This window comes from Chlamydotis macqueenii, chromosome 2 (genome assembly GCF_036417535.1).
Source record: "Chlamydotis macqueenii isolate bChlMac1 chromosome 2, bChlMac1.mat, whole genome shotgun sequence".
Classification (NCBI taxonomy): domain Eukaryota; kingdom Metazoa; phylum Chordata; class Aves; order Otidiformes; family Otididae; genus Chlamydotis; species Chlamydotis macqueenii.
The window spans coordinates 62,515,991-62,533,436 of record NC_141557.1 but is presented as its reverse complement, the minus strand read 5'-3'; the positions used below and the strand labels follow the sequence as shown (position 1 = coordinate 62,533,436).

The 17,446-nt window shown below is 40.0% G+C and overlaps 1 protein-coding gene across 1 annotated transcript in view; it reads right to left on the bottom strand.

The window, feature by feature from the left end:
• Positions 1-5,928: 5,928 nt before the first annotated feature.
• Positions 5,929-17,446, bottom strand: part of COL15A1 (collagen type XV alpha 1 chain) — a 153,225-nt gene continuing 141,707 nt past the window's right edge. The window contains exons 36-43 of the mRNA XM_086741476.1: positions 16,991-17,135; positions 12,813-12,877; positions 11,522-11,650; positions 11,294-11,353; positions 9,900-9,959; positions 8,858-9,043; positions 7,568-7,683; positions 5,929-7,237 (exon numbers count right to left, since the gene is read on the bottom strand). Of these exons, the coding sequence (XP_086597602.1) occupies positions 7,021-7,237; positions 7,568-7,683; positions 8,858-9,043; positions 9,900-9,959; positions 11,294-11,353; positions 11,522-11,650; positions 12,813-12,877; positions 16,991-17,135 (978 nt within the window). The 3' untranslated portion in view covers positions 5,929-7,020. The remainder of the gene's footprint in view (positions 7,238-7,567; positions 7,684-8,857; positions 9,044-9,899; positions 9,960-11,293; positions 11,354-11,521; positions 11,651-12,812; positions 12,878-16,990; positions 17,136-17,446) is intronic.

The window sequence follows — 17,446 nt, the reverse complement described above, 5'->3', positions numbered from 1 at the left end:
CAACCACCTCCGTGCTCTCCAGGTGCCTTAGCATGTTTTCCAGGAGAATCTACTCCATGACCTTGCCAGGCACAGAGGTGAGGCTGACCGGCCTGTAGTTACCCGGATCTTCCTTATTCCCCTTTTTAAAAATTGGGGTTATGTTCCCTCTCTTCCAGTCATCGGGGACCTCACCAGACTGCCACGATTTCTCAAATATGATGGCCAGTGGCTTGGCAACTTCATCCGCCAGTTCCCTCAGGACCCACAGATGGATCTCATCAGGTCCCATGGACTTGTGCACCTTTAAGTTCCTCAGATGATCCCGAACCTGCTCTACGAGTACAATGGGCGGTTCTTCATCCTCACAGTCCCTGCTTGCACCTTCTACAGCTTGGGTGGTGGCACAAGAGCTCTTATCAGTGAAGACTGAGGCAAAAAAGTCATTGAGTACCTCAGCCTTCTCCATGTCCTGGGTAACCAGGACACCAGTTCCCTTCCAGAGGGGGCCTACATTTTCCTTGGACTTTCTTTTGTCCCCTACATACCTATAGAAGCTCTTCTTGTTGCATTTTATATCCCTGGACAGATTCAGTTCTGCCAGGGCTTTCCGCTTCCTCACCTGATCCCTGGCCACGCGCACAGCCTCTTTGTAGACTTCCCAGGCTACCTGTCTCCGTTTCCACCCTCTGTAGGCCTCCTTCTTTACTTTCAGTTGGTCCAGGAGCTCCTTGCTCATCCACGCCTTTTTTGCCCGACTTGTTTTTCATCGGGATGCACCTCTGCTGAGCTTGGAGGAGGTGCTCCTTGAATATAGACCAACTTTCCTGGGCCTCTCTTCCCTCCAGGGCCACCTCCCATGGCACTTGGTGCATCAGGTCCCTGAAGAGGCCGAAGTCTGCCCTCTTGAAGTCTAGGGTCTGCCCTCTTGAAGTCTAGGTTCAGCAATAGTTCAGCAAGGAAGCAGTCATGCTGTTTGTGCTAACGCCTGTGCCCTGACCCTGATAATTTTCTAGTATAGATGTAGCCTCAGAGATTTAATTTCTGTTCGTATGAACAGACTTGAAGTGCAGCATACAAACCATACCTTTCCTGCAGAGGCATTGTAATCATCATCTTGGCTTCAATTTGAATTTGCAGATGATCTTAGGTACTTCTTATAAGGTCCAACAGGGCTGTCACCCCCTTTTCTGCTGTAGCATCACTAGGACCCCTGAGACTAGCTGAGGAAAGCAGGTTATAATGTTACCCCTGATCACCACCAGCATGTGATGCTGAATTGACTTCACATGTAGAAATTTTCACAGCCTGTGCTGTCTAATTCTGTGCACTGAGCTTGAAACAGCTGCAGTATAGTACTTTGCAGGAGCATGCAGGGAGGTTAGCTACTTTGTCAGGGAAGGAAGAGTTGTGGTTTCTTGTTGGTTCCAAAGGGACCTCTCTGGACTCCCTACCATCCTAGCACTGTATACAGCGGTCCCAGAAAAAGCACATACAAATGGAAGTTGGCCTTCAGTGCTTATCTGGGTGCTATGGAAAAGAGTGCAGAAGATCCACGTGAAAGGTGGAACTTTTATGTGCAGCATGCTGCACCAGAGCGGGTTGCAGCTCTGAACAATGTTCAGCTTTTCTATGGAGGAGCAATACAAGCTTTAAATAAAAGACAAATGGTTGGGGAAGGACAGGTGAAGGAGGAGGTCAATCATGAGGTGGAGGAAAGGACAAATAAAAAAAGCCCCATTCCATTTCTCTCTCCTGCCCATACAGGATGAAGATGTGTTCTGACCTCTTGTTCTCGCCCTCCCCAAACAAACCCTGATACTGCGACAGCTGAACCATCTACCCTGGTGCACCTCCAGATTAGGTTGTATATATATGGCCATTACTGAGGACCAGAACAGGTCTTTTTGGATTATGGAGACAGTGGAAGAGAATCTGGTAAGTAAAAAGTTTAGATCAACTGGTAACAGTGGAAGTTGCACTGAGGTGCAAAATAGGCCTTTTAGGACACAAAAAGTAGCAGCCCTCTGGCAGGTTGAAAAAGGGAAGCTAGGTTCAGGTCAAAGTAGCAAAATACTTTAAGTACTTTGCTTAAGTAGATGCTCAGCTAGAAATCTTTTTATCGCTGGTCAGTTATTGTTGAAGCATTAAGGAGGGACAGCAGGGAGGAACTGTTAGAGTGTAGCCTCTGACTACATACCAGACCAACAAATAACAGCCAAACCCCAATCAGATGCTTTTTAAGATGCATACATACCATTAACTCCAATGCTTGAACACGGAAGTGAAATTGCAATTCTAGCATCTAATTCATTTAAAATCTAGAAGACAAGTTCTCTTCTCCAGGCAGGGGACTGGAGTGAAAACAAGAATTGCAAGTGTTCCTTCAGAAGGAACACCTAAACCTCAATGCAAAAGAGGAGTAACAGCAGAGTCCTCGAAGCAGGACATACTGCAGCACACTCTTTCCTCTTTCATCAGAATTCCCAGCTCAGAAACAAGACTGGACAGTCTTTGACTTCCCCAAGACTAATTTTGTTAATTGCCAGGCCTTTGAGGTGTATATGCTGCGCTGAAGAAACCCAGAGGTTTGGCTTACTTATAATAGCAATCAGAGGAGAATCTGCTCATCTCGCTGTAGTTCATCCAAGCAGAGCAGCACGCTGCTGATCAATGATAACATGTCATGTTTTGCAACCGTCCAGATCCCGGAACTGAAAAGGGCAAAAGACCTGCTGATTACCTACCACTAACAAAATCAATGGGCCAGAACAGGATTGTGGGGTGTCTGCAATCGACTGCTTATCTTCACAGTTTGGAACAAATATGATCCTGTGGGGCATTGTTTGCTATAATGAAAAATAGAACTGCAGGAAAGAGAGTTGAGGGGAAGCCACATTTTTGTTGGGCTCAGGTTTGTAAATTGATTGTCAGAAATTCCTCCATCCTAATATAACATTTTCCTGCATGAGGTCAAAGAAGCTGATGAGGCAGTTAAAGACTAACAGCCATGGGGTGTGAGGTGGCAAGGATGGAAAAAATTATTTGGACATGAGAATGCCTGCATTTATATGTGCATGCATGCACACTCCTGCCCTTTCTCCCAAAGTGACTTCCCCCCATTTTCCTAATCAGATTAAAAATTATATTCTCCCATACCAACTTTGAAACAGTTTGGAAGGATGTGCTACAAATTGAGAAGAAAAAAAACCCCACCAATCCTTGCTATTTCAAGCCAAAAGACGATTTTAAAAATCATTGCATGATGCCACAAGGTACTTTGGGTATGGTTAGTCAGTTCAGACAGATGTTGTGTTATTGATTGTGTTGAACTGCTTTCAGAATACTAAAGAATTAACAATTTGTAAGTACCCATTTGCCCTGCTGGCAGGTGTTATATTCTGGCTGCATAAAGCATGATCATAACAGGGTTGGTTTTGTTTTTTTTTTTAATTATTGTTTTGGGAGGGAATCTGCTGCAGTACTAGCACTTAGTAAAAAGAATGGTCCTTAAGGAGGTAAAACATAAGATGAAAAAATGTTTTCATTTTTTACTGAGGAGTCTTAATTCCTTTTGATTATTGAAGAGCAAGTAAATTAGAACAAAAATGTCTTGACTTAAAGCATGTATTTCGAAAATGGTAAAGTTAATGTTTCCTGTTGCTTTCTTTGGATTAAAAATAGTTGTCAAATTTGATACAAACCAGTAAAACATTGAAGTAAAAAGTGATGTTTCCAATTCTAACATAGTCCTATCTGGAGTGGTATATTCATAGTCAATTTTTAATTAAAGTGTCATAACAAAAGTTTATTTTCACTTAGAAAGGATCTGCAATAAGCATCCAACTATGTAGTCCTGCATTTTGCACCATCCCAACGTATCCATAATAAATAAATGAATTTCTCCAGTAAAAATTCAATATTCCTTTTTCAAATAGTTATTAACTTTTCCTAGACCTTACTGATTTTTTCCTGTTTTTTTTTTTTTTCCTTCCTTTTTTTTAACTTTTTTTTTTTTTTTTTCCCTTTCAGGTTGAGAACAAGCTTAATTAAAATGAAATTGTAATTATTTTTAATGGAGAACTGATTCTTTTGCAGAAGTGCAAACCCCACTGTTGATTCTTCTTCATTTAAAGGAAGCTTCTGTTGTTATAGCTTGGACCTAACATTCATATAAAGACAAATCTATTGGCTTGATTTCTAGAAATACTCATTCCAGTAGCTGAAATGGATCTGCTCTATTTTGTTCATCAACCAGCCCTGGAGTTTTCATGGTTCATAAGATTTTCATCTTGTCTATATTTACACTGTATTAACTTCTTCCTTTTAAAGTGCATGAAAATTTCAAAATAAATGGATGTTTTCAACCGAAGCCTTCCGCTTAAAGACAGAAGAATCTTGTTTCACTGATACTCTGATTTCATTCATTCATATCGCTACATTGGTTTCTAGTGCGGTTACTCTTTTCAGCCTTGCTCTGGTGCTTGTTTTGGTGATTAATTTGCTTTATACACAGTTCCCTACCTGAATTAGCAAATGTTCTTCCTCAACTGCACCTGACCTTTGTGTTGGAATCATGCTGAAAAAAGTATTCTGCCTTGATAGAGAAAGCTAATTTATTTTTAAGTACTGGGCTAATTTTTGCTCTGTCATATCCTCGATGAACACTACTGTTTCTCTTCAGTTATACTAGGGACTGTACAGAGCCTCACTGGCTCTGGTTAAAATGACAAAAAGTGTTTTTAGCCAAGGGAAACCTCATCTCTAGCAGATCTCTCATGCCATTCTTTAGTAAGCTAGCTCCCTTGCTGGTGTGTGCGCACAGCATGTGAACTCAGCACCACTGCAGCTCAGACGATGCATGGTTCATGCTCTGTATTAAGTTGAAGGGTGTGCAATAAATTCCTGTAGCCTGCAGATTAATGCTAGAGGTGGGAAGCAACTACTGAGAGTTCTTTAACATTTCGTTGATGGTCCTTAACCAGTTCCCTGCTAAGCTGTAGCAGCTATTCAGGATATGTCGAGAGGTTAGCCCTGTGAAAGGATCGGCACGAACGGAATTCTGGACATATTTTTGCTGTGCTTGACTTAAACACCAGTTCAGTATCTCCTAGAAAGTGAATGGAATTTTTTAGTCTTCTTGTCTCCCCTTTCACACAGCTCTTCTGTGTGATCCCATCTCCCCGCATTTCCTGTCACTGCAATTGTAGGCAAAGAAATAGCCAGCTCCTGAACTGCTGGCTCTAGCAGGAGTGGAAGAGCGAGAACTGATGGTGATGACTGAGTGATGACTGCCGGCAAGCATAAACCCCGCTGGCCATGACTCGGCCGAGTTGAGGGTCTGCCAACAATTACAGGATTAAAGGTAGATGGTTCCTGCTGGAAGCACATAAAAGCACTTTATTTTCCCCCTTGAACCTTCTGTGACTCAGAGTGAAACTCTGCTGTACATGTACAGCTCTTCCAACTGTGTGAACTGAAGGAATTTGGTATTTCACAAGAATGTTCATTATTTTAGGGAAATGGACTATAAATTAGTACAGTGAATTATTACGCATACATTTTGCCTCATTATCACATTATAATAACGGAGTAATGACTTTTCCAAGAAAAAAAAAGAAGATATGATTCAGCTGACCCCGGGAAATAAGCTTTTATAATAAAGTGGAAAAATAAAGCTGGATTTCGCAGTATTATATTATATAATTATATCAGTTTAGTATAGTGTGATTTGCTTTTGTCTTTTGAAGGTAGCTATCTAGTAATTTAATACTCTATTTGTCAGCAAATGAACATGTGTTTCCAATACAGACTCTAGATTATATCTTAAAAAATGATAATGTGGAGTTTGACCTCCATCGTTACTGCCTGATAAAATATAAGTAAACATGTTGTTTGAAGTATGCAGTAAACAAATATACAGACAAAAGACTTCAGATATTGCAGTGATACTGTTTGCAAAGGATATTAGTATTTACTGATCAATCCTATAATTGCTGCTGTTATTTTACATTAACAATTCTTTAATTATGTGAATGCCAGAAGGGTAAATTCACAAAAAGAAAAATCACTTTACATATAACTTAGCGAGATAACAACGTCTAGAGCCTATTTTAAAGAAGCCATGACCGACATCTTTCATTCAGCAGTCTGCCACAACAGGAAATGACTTCCTCTAATATGAAATGAAATAAATAAAGGTCAGATGGTTCATTTTTTTCTGCATTTACTTTGCACAGTTCTACCAGTAAAACAGGATGTTTTCTATTAACAATACTCCAGGTTTCCTGGTAACAATAGCACCAAAATAAGGACAAGATTTTCCCTAGGTGAAATTCACTCCTTCTGCATAAAGCCCTATGCCTAGAATCTGCAAAGAAAAAAGCTGAAGTAAGATGTGGAAGCTGCTGAATTTATGTGTGAGCACCAGGCTGCAATCCTTACAAGCTTACAGGGGTTAGGTACTCAGCTTCCACTGAAACTCAAATGAGGTGAGCACCTTTGCTCTTAAAACTTTTTTGAAAATTCCAGCCCTGTAAGATGTAACAGCCTCCCATTATTTGCTGAGGGACAGTATGTATATGTACATATATATGCATAGTGCCTTGGGTATTCAAAATCTATGTGAGTTAAAAGAAGAGCATGGAGCATGCAGCTTCTCAACTGTGAAGAAGCAGCAGCCTTGCTGAGCCATACTGCTTATGAGAGAGGTTACGGGATCTTCCTCATAGACCACACTTGACTCATGCCCTGAAGCGATCTTCAGCTCAGCCAGAAAGACAAGGGGCTGTGAGTTAATTGTTGGCAAGCTTTGAACCGTGTGGGGTTCAAGTGGAAGTAAGGGCTTTAAGTCAGCCACGTGTGTAGTGGATGTTCCACTTAACTGGAGTGTGGTTTGTGTTGAGGTATGTTTTCTTTGGCTATTTTTTTTTCCTGAAAGGTGCAATTACAAAAAATAAAATATTTACATAATTACAGATGAAATTTCAGTGTCAGTTTTTTCTGTCGTAAAATGGAATATTCCTATGTGCAACAGGTGAATTATTTTCCTTGGGGATCAGATACAAAACTGTTTTCAATACAGAGAACAATAAACTGATTACTACAGCTATATACTTTCTGATCAAGAAGTTTCCCTGTCTTCAGCGGTGATGCTTGTCCCATAGCTCCCATATCAGCTGTGTGCCAGGCTTCACAGTAGTTGCTAACCAGTCGGATCCCATTTGCAGTTGAACCATGCCATATTACTTTTTGAGGCCTGAAAGGTAATGTTAAGATGTTATTTCCTGAAAAAGTATATATTTTTTTTTGCTTTATTCAACTGCACATCTATATGTGTGGTGACCAGTGTTTCTGCTTTCCTTCTGCTTGAAGCAAACATTGGATAGGGAAAGATGAAGACAGAAAGGAGAGGAAGGAGAACACAACCTGATATCCCATTCATAGGCTATCAGAAATGGAAAAGAAAGATGGCATAAGGAAAGGAAGAAATTATTTTTACACTTCTAGTAGCACAAGATATTGCTACATGTACTATTTGATAAAAGTAAATGTCACATCAAACTTACAAATGGTAATGTAAACTCACCAAGATGGATCAGTCATGACATTCCTCCCATCAAAGGAGTATATTGGAACATGAATGTTGAATTCTCCACCATTTCCATTAAATATAGATTCCCAGTTATTGAAAAGTGTTTCTCCCTGTTAAAATTTCAAAGTCACTTTTACAAACAAAAGAAATCCAAAATTCACATCATACTTGGCTTTTATAGAATTATCTATACACGTAAAATCTTATCTGCATTTAAGAACACTTAAGATTCCAGCTTTCACATCAGTTTCTGCATGATGCTCCTGAACAAACTTGTTTCATCTATCATCTCTATGCTAATAGCTCTCTGACCTATATGCCTTTGCCTCACAGTTGCATCTCTGTTCTATTGTCATTCCAAATATTCAGCTTGATCATCTCCTTTTCCTCCTAACTGTCTAAGGGGTTGTCTGAAAAATTGGTTATAACTGCTGTAGCTATAGAGGAAATATAGAGATAATTTGTATTGGAACTTCTGTTGAGGTCACAGTTTTGTGAAAAGTGTTGCAAATGTTCAAGGCAAAATCTTTGCAGCAGGCTACCTCTCAAACTGTTTTGAGTTTTTCCAGTCAAGGTCAGAACAATATTGTCTTTACAAATTTGCCTCCAAGGCTCTGTATTTGCATGCACTTCAGAGTAGCATCCGTTCTGCATCTTCCAAACATCACGTGTTATTCCTGTAGGTTTCTTTGGCCGCTTTTTCTGGGAGCCAGCCAATGCTACAGAGACATGGTTTGTTTTCCTCAGTTTTAGAGTGTGTCTGTTTATGTGAGACCACAAAATGACTCACGCTTGAGATTCTCCTCTCAGTTTCATTGGGATAAATCCAGCATCACTTCCTAAGCACAGAATTTGCCTTTATCTTTAGAAACTAGAAAAATAAGCATTTTAGCCTACTGTACTCCGTGGTCATACTACAAGGTAGCACATAACAGTTATCTTTGAGAAATGATAAGTTTCCCTGCTGATATAAAAACTATCCCGAAAGCTGAACATCATCATACTGTTGCTTTGTCAGCAGTCTGCTCAAAGTAGGCTTTATTTCTACCATTAGCTGTAGGATACTGGAAAAAGCAACCCTTGAAAATGCTAAGGAAATGCAAGACAGTCTGTAACTTTATCACTACTTTTTTTGTTTCTTGAACCTAACTCCAAAATACGAAGCAAAGCTGCTGCTTTATAAAATGCAGTTTGGGTTGAAACTTTCTGCTTTTGCCATTTTTCAAGATTTTGGGGTACCTACAGCCTATCCTAATATAACAAGTACTAAGCACTCATTTTTACCTTAAGATTGACTATTGGTAAATGGTATCGATCTGCTCTTCTGACAACTGTGGCCAGATCTTGCAAATGCGATGAGAGGAAGGCTCTGTATGTGGATGTCAAACCTGCTAGTTGGGCCTGTTGAAAACACTGAAAATCTGCTCGCATGTCACCAGAAAATGGCAAGTTTAAAGCCACCAGATGTAGCTAGAGAAAAGAAGAAAAGCCACTGTTGTTTTTTTTTAAGTTTGTAACACTAGGAAGACATATATTGGAAAGAAACTAGACCCCCCTTCCTCCTACCAGCACAAGAACTAATACCTTCCATACTAGGTATGAAAGTTATTTGCTGCCATAACAATACATTTCTTAAAGCTATGAGACCCATAGCACAAATACCTATTTATCTCTGAACATTAAGGAAATCATTAAGATTATATACTCCTAAAAAATAAAATTATTTTAAAAGCAGCTAATATTTTTAAGCAGAAGTCTTGGAGTTATCATACAAACAAAATCCTAAATCCTACAAGCATGGAAGGAGTGACCATTTAAAAATTCACTGTTATAAAATACAAGAAGTAGCATGCTTAAGTCAAACCGTACAGACATAAGAACTAATCCACATTTTTGGGGGGTGGGGGGAGGTTTGAAGGGTTTTTTTTTTTTAGATATAGTTCAGATACCTTGCTTTCTTTGTCTAAATATTTTAAAGTATTTTAAATGAAGGCTTGAATTTTAAAGTGTTTGTCTAAAACAAGCATCACCATGAAGACAGAAAATATTCTGATGGATATTTTAATGATTTAATTGTAACACTATTGTTAACTTAAAAATTACTGTGTCTTACAGTTACAATCACTAAGTGAGGAGGTATTCCTAACTCAGCACTTTAACACTTTAAAATTATCTCTGAGATGTCTAAACCAGTTAAAGTATATTTGTAAATTTCTAAAGTAAAATTTGTGAATTTGAAGAGGAAATATCACAAATCTCCCTCAAGATGCAAACTATCATGTTTCAAACCACAGCTATGCAGTTGCAATACAGATCTCATACTTACTGATGGCTTTCCGCTGTTCATATTTGATACTGGACTCAGTGCTGGAAGAGACTGAAATCCCTGTTATTTTGAAAGATGCAAACAGATATGTTAAACACGTTACTCAGATCAGAATTTTAGACACTGGAAAGCAAACATTGAACACTGGAGAATCTGAAACTGTCCCATCTCTGAAAAATAAACCCAAACTGTGTAGCCAGAGTACTTTACCTATGTATCACCAATTTGGTGTGTCACACAGATATGTGTTTGAAAGCTGTCCAGGCCATAGTTGCTTTGCTAGACCTGAATGTACCTGTTCCACAGTGCTCTGCCAGAGCTGGTGTCAGTGCCAAGTCGCACGTGGAGTCCTGCACGGAAGCAGCCTGCTCTTGGCAGGAGCAGAAGACCAGTTAAGGAAAATTAAAACTGAAAGAGTAATGAGGATGTGGAAACAGAAAACGTAGTGGGTGGGAATATTTCTCAAGGCCTCGGTAATTCCCTCTCCTAAGCAATCGGCATGTAGAGATCAGAAGGTCGATGATCTTCAGAGCTATTCCAGGAACAGCAAAGTTTTTTTTCTCTAGTTATGGTAAATATAAGAAACAAGCCACTGACTGTATCAGTGGGGAATCTCATGTAGTGCTGGATGGTGCAGACAGTTTCTTATAACATGAGGTCTAGACATGTTCCCAGTGTGCTGAGTGCAGTCCTCTTTGACCTACTCTAACTTTAAAAAATTTCTTTCTGGACATCTTCCTTCTTGCTGCTCCTTTCTAGCACTCTCTTGCCCTTTCATTGTCTTAGCAGTCAGATCAACTAACCTATCATCAACAAGACTGCTCTCTATCCCCTTCTTTACTCTTTGGTTTTCATCCTCCTGCGATTTTTTGGGACAGACAGGATGTTCGTTCACATGCAGGCTGGTACAATAGGGCCAGGTACAAACTAACAATTGAGGCTTTAGAATAGACCCTCAGCACGCTGTGGGATAAGCTACATGCCAGTGATTATGGTGTACCTTGAATACAGGACTATAATTTTTTTAAAATTCTGCTGAATAAAGTGTTTTCTGAATTTCCTTGAAAGGGACCAGGGCTTGATATAATTTACTTCAGTGTTATGAAACAGAATACTGTTGGCGATATTTTTGTAGGCAACCAGCTTTGTTCTGCTTTTTGTAGATGCTGCTTTGTCTCTGTAGTGTTTGGAATTTCAGAAGAGAATGGAAACAGATGAATGACCAGTGCAAACCAATTTGCAAGCTTATGTAGTAGCAGGATGCTTATTTTGAACTGACAAGTCTCAGTGGAAAATCACGTTGTGCAGGGATCTTCCTGCAACTTCTGCCAAGTGTATTGCCTGCTTTTGCACATTTAGATTCAGTTATTCATGGTCCAGTGTTTTGTACTTACATGACTTGATATGGCTGGAGGAGGAAGGCTGTCAGCAGGGACAGGAATTAGCTCACCAAGCTGAAAGAATGCAAAAGGAAAAGCAAACAAAACCATTGTCATTAGGAGCTTCTGAACTAAAAAAGGAATCTTTGAACCCATATTTCTCTATCTCTGTAAAAAAATATCTGCAACAACTCCATTTTGAATAAGGGAGTTGGAAAGGATTAGGACATAGTGCAACAGTACCTGCAATTTTCTCCATCCATTTCGAACACGGATAAAAACCTCACTGGTTTCACTCAGATAGATTAGCGTACCTTCTGCTACAAAATGAACTTTTTCCAACATACCCTCAATGTTTTGGAATGTCGTAACCTGTCAAGTAGGAAAACGAAACATGCTTCATCAGACACACAAAACATTTTGCAAGTTACATTGTTAAATTGAAGTCTCATTTGAACACTTAAATGTCAAGGCTTCTTCCACAGGAAATGCTCATAAAGTCAGTTTTGCATAATTTCATACAAAAAGCTCCAGTTACATAAATATCTTGCTACTTCAGCATACCAGCATCATCATTCTGTGCACTGTAGTAGAGCTACACCAATAGTTAATTTTGCACAGAGTGAAGATCATTGCATCTCTACAGTTTAGTATACTAGATCAAAATGCAGAGTTCAGAAAAGATTTGATAAGGCTTACAAGTATCACACAAAATTCTAGATACATTTGTTTCTGTTATATTTTTCTTAGTATTGTTGTGATGTCTTTTCTTTAAGGGTGTTTTCTTCCATCCCTTTAATTATGTTTCCAGACACTGCTAGTTTACACAGCAAGTATTTTCCAATTTCTCTTTTATAGATCATCAGGAGGCTTAAACTGATGTCTGAAGATAAGAACACAGTCCTTTCTAAGATGAATTGTTTCTACAATCCATTTGGTAACTGTAGTTAGTGTAAAATCAGGGGCAAGTTCCTTGAGAGTGTCATTTCTTAACACTTGAATGGCATTTCTTTCTCATTTCTTCATGCCAGAAGGTATATTAATGCTTTATGAATCAAGAGTAGCAGACCCTACTATAAATTTGCATATGGTTTTTTAATGTTAGTTTTGACCCAAGTGGTCAAATGATCTATATTACCACGTTTTAATCCAGTAATGTAAAGTGTTATTTTTTTTTTCATGGCAACAGGGCATTCAGTTCTTCTAGTATCTCAGCATGTTAAGTTGCTACACTTTTTCAGAGACATTGCTTTGCATATGGAATATGCACCTTTCCATTACTTTTGCATGCCACCAATCTTTGCATTTGTTTGAATAGGCTGTTACTAACAAAGTAATGGATAGACTTCTCTCATCACTTTTCCCAACTATATGGATTCCCTGCTGAAAAATTATGAGGTTCAGAAAACCAGAAAACACTTTAATAAATAAAAACACAGGATGGAGCTTTCCCTTCTCTCTCAGTGCCATCAATGACCACCAAAAGATTTGAAGCAAGGTTTCAATGGCAAACCTCCTTATTTTGCTGTCTTACCAGATTCCTGGTTGCAGGTGGCCCTGGCTCTCCAGGAGGACCTGGTGGCCCAGGCATTGCAGCTGCTAAAATAAAACAAGCACACAATACATGTTGAAGGTCATCTTTTTTTTTTTTTGAAAGAGAGAGAGAAGGTGGGTGACATAAAGAAAGGACTTAGTTGTGGTGTCTAGGAGTAATGGGAGCTTTAAACAGCCATAGGCATTACATGGTCAAAGTCTGAATAGCTGTGTTCAAGCCCACTACAGAAAATGCATTCTAAGGATTTTTTTTTAAAGCAATGGTGAAACGTAGTCGTTTATCTGTTATTTGGGAGGTTAAGGTCAACAGATTGCAATCTGTTGTAGATGCACTGCAAATGAAGAACCAGAACCACTAAAATTGACCATAATACTCTTCTACTAGCTGCTAATGATGTGCATATGGAAGAAGAAGAACTTCTAGCTCCTGGCCATACAGACTTTGAGGGAGTCTTTATATCTTTACTCTAAAAGTAAATAGAAACGAACTTTTCCTTAGATAAAAAAAATCACAAGTGTAAGCTGAGTTTATATTTCAAAGCAATAAATAATTCTCCAATGGTATGAACTTGAACTTCTAAGACTGCAGTCCACAACATCTAGTATCTAGCACCTGTCTCTACTCCAAAACTGAATTTCTTCACCTTGAGTTCAAAGCCTCTGTTTTCTGAAGTAAAAAATCCTTTCTTTTAAGGAAGGAAAGAAGGAAAGATATTGGAAAACTAAAAGCCAGCATCTTGTGCAAATGCATATAACGATAATGGAACTTTGAAACTCTTTAGAAGAAAGAACTACAGATGGACCCTGCTGAGCATTCATGGTGTGTTCCAGCAGGGCTGTGTTCTGGGCAGATCTTTTATTAACCATAAAGAAAATCTTCTTCTGTAGAGTAAAAGAGAGATGCAAAGTGGGAGCAACAAAACAGGTCCAGGGGTATCCAGGAGAGTACACTAGTATACTGCTAGGAGAGAATATAAAAGGCTTGGTAAGAAATATGATTAGGAACAGAAAGGCATGATGAGAGCTTGTATCACATGGAAGAAAGAGATCTAATAGTTGGTGGATAGTTGTCAAACTACCTGACCATAGGGAAGTCTAGCATGTCCTAGCATGCTAGTGAATCTGGAGTATGAAACATGCACAAAGAACTGCAAGGTTCAACTCCTAACCACTCCCCAATTCCTACCTTGCTGGGCACTGGAAAATGGCATTCAGTTGCTCTTAGCTATGCAAATAGTGCTATAATCCCAAATATGGACAGAATTGCTCTTTAGAAGTGAAGAAGAAATGGAAGAATGTAAGAATATTCTCTGGAACCACCCTTTGGAGAAATTTTGGTGAGCACATCTGCTAGCCCTCCCCAAAATAACCTAAGTCCACTCATCCACAGCTAACCAGATACAGCAACTAAATGGACTGAAGGAGAATAACAAAAGATAAGCTAAAGGAGTGCACCTTCTGCTTTCATAATTTTCAGAGGAATCAGGATCACAGTGATCTTCAGTGAAAGTGGAGCTATAGATTCCTTCCCCCTGCAAATGCATTAAATGAAGAAATTGCCTATCTTCTCTTTTATTGCATCTTTCCAGTCAGAAGTAGTTTGATGGCCTGAATAAATGATTGTAAGATACATTTCAAAAATATAGTTTGCACCATTGAAGAGTCAGTAAAGGTTAACTCTGAGAGCACTGCTGCATTGCGGAGCTTGCATTTTACTGATCCGTAACTCTTCAATTAGGAGGCTGCAGTTATGCACCAATAAAACAAGTTCTAGTGTTCAAAATGTTTGTTTTTGTGAAACCTGGAGGAGCCTTGAAATCACCATTTACAAACTGAAGATTCTACGCTCTGAAGCATTCACACGGTTCCTCAAGGGCAGTTCCTTCATGTCAATGGCAGGGGAAAAGGGCTCAGTTCTCAGAAGTGTTCAGAGGTATTTATCTGCAGATAAGCCATTCCTCTTTTCCTGTATTACAGTATGTGAGCCCCATATTAAAGCAAGTAAGAGCTTTAACAGAGATAACTTGCCTTGAAGATAGGAAATAAACAAACATCTGTGTTCCTAACATTTAGTAAAATGGACATCCCTCAGTGTGCTGCCTAAAGAAGCTTCTTACAAAGCAAAGAGGAAAATGTGTAGGGGGATGATGAAGACTAATGGCAGAGAGGACAAGCGAAAGTATAGGGATGGAGTACTAATAATAATTTGTTTTGTCTGACTGAGTCTCTTAGCTAATATTCAGAAATGCTTAATATAAATGACACAGGAAAAGGCCTGAAGGCCTTTACGGATTTTATGGATGCTGAGGATCTGTCCATATTACGATGATCAGGGGCTAATTCAGGTACAGGCTTATGTTCCAACATTGAACATATTAAGGATTTCTTCTTTCTCAAATGTTCTTCAGAGGATGAACACTTCTGATAGACAGTCAATTAATGATATTTACTGTATGACAAATTAGGAGTCTCACCATATCCCTGAGCAGCTGTCTCACAGTAATTCTGGTACTTGAACCAGTCTGATCAGGTTAAAGAAATACCTGGAGAGAACAAATTGAAGACAGAGAGGTCTGCTCCCCAAACTAGCATACTGGAGGCACATGTCTTGTGGGGAAACAGCCTAATAGTTAGTTTTCAGAAATGGAAACATTGCGTAACAACTACTTTTTAGAAGCAGTTTTCCAGTAGTTTCATTCTAGACCTAAACTCTAATGTGGGTACTGCCTTCATATCAGAGAATCATAGAATCGTAGAACCATTTAGTTTGGAAAAGACCCTTAAGATCATCAAGTCCAATCACTAACCTAACACTACCAAGTCTACCATTAAACCATGTCCCTAAGCGAAGTGCTATGTCTACATGTCTTTTAAATACGTTCAGGGATGGAGACTCAAGCACTTTGCTGGGCAGCCTGTTCCAGTTCTTGACAACCCTTTTGGTGAAGAAATTTTTCCTAATATCCAATCTAAACCTTCCCTGATGCAACTTAAGGCCATTTCCTCTCATCCTATCACTTGTTACGTGGGAGAAGAGACCAACACCCACCTCACTACAACCTCCTTTCAGGTAGCTGTAGAGACCGATAAGGTCTCCCCTCAGCCTCCTCTTCTCCAGACTAAACAATCCCTGTTCCTACAGCTACTCCTAAGACTTGCTCTCCAGAGCCTTCACAAGCTTTGCTGCCCTTCTCTGGACATGCTCCAGCACCTCAAATGTCTTTCTTATACTGAGGGGCCCAAAACTGAACACAGTATTTGAGGTGTGGCCTCACCAGCACAGGGGCACAATCACTTCCCTACTCCTGCTGGCCACACTGTTCCTGATACAAGCTAGGATGCTGTTGGCCTTCCTGGCCACCTAGCCACACTGCCGGCTCATGTTCAGCTGGCTGTCAACCAGCACCCCCAAATCCTTTTCCACCAGGCAGCTTTCCAGTCACTCTTCCTGAAGCCTGTAGCGTTGCATGGGGTTGTTGTGACCCAAGTGCAGGACCTGGTACTTAGCCTTATTGAATCTCATACAACTGACCTCAGCCAATCGGTCCAGCCTGCCCAGATCCCTCTGGAGAGCCTTCCTACCCTCAAGGAGAGCGACACTCCCACCCAACTTGGTGTTGTCTGCAGGCTTACTGAGGGTGCATTTGATCCCCTCATTCAGATAAAGATATTAAACACAACGGGGTCCAATACTGAGCCCTGAGGAGCACTGTTTGTGACCGGCCATGGACTGGATTTAACTGCATTCACCACAAGAAGAGCATCTTGGCCCACATTAATAGCTTCCCAAATTTAGCCAGCTGCTCAGTTTGATAGATTTTGCAAATGTCTCAAGGCAGCCTATCTGCTTTGTGTAGACTTCCTCCTAGTGACAGCCAGAGTAAGGTTTTTCATGCAATAGTGCATTAATCCCATGGCACTAATCAGTGAAAATTGTTAGCAGAGAAATTGTCCCTTTTGTGCTCCCAATTCCAACTCATCCCCCAGGAGAAATCAGTAGAGGGCAGAGAAGAGAGGGGAGCAACCTGATTCAGGTGTGCAGAGTGGGAGGGCAGATGGAAGAACAGGTATGTAAAGGAAGTGGCAGTGTGTATGGGGATGTGAGTGTAAGCCTATGCACTCGCATATACAGTGAAAAGCAAAATCACGCTCTCTCACCTGAGCCATATATTGCAGGGGGTCCTGGTGGGCCTGGTGGGCCAGGTGGGCCAGGAGGTCCAGTTTTTCCATAACCTGGTAAGCCAGGTAGGCCAGGTAACCCTGGAGGTCCTCTGGGTCCAACAACTGAATCCCCTTTTGGTCCCTATCAGTAATAAAACATATTTCTTTAAATGTATCAGTTTTGCTGCTGCAGGGCCATAGTCTCTGGTGGCAACATTTTTCTGAAGGCCTGTCACCACACCACTGTTTAGACATGAGTCTGTACATAATTTTCTTCAAGGAGGCATGAATATTAATGGAAAATGAAAAATTTTACCAGATACTAAACTAAATTCAAAAATTTAAGTTTCAGAAAGCTTGCTGAAAGTTCTTGCACCTATTCCTGAATAGCTGATATCTGCAAAACTCTCAACAGCATTCTCAAAGTCCTGGATCTCAACTCTGCTCCTGCTG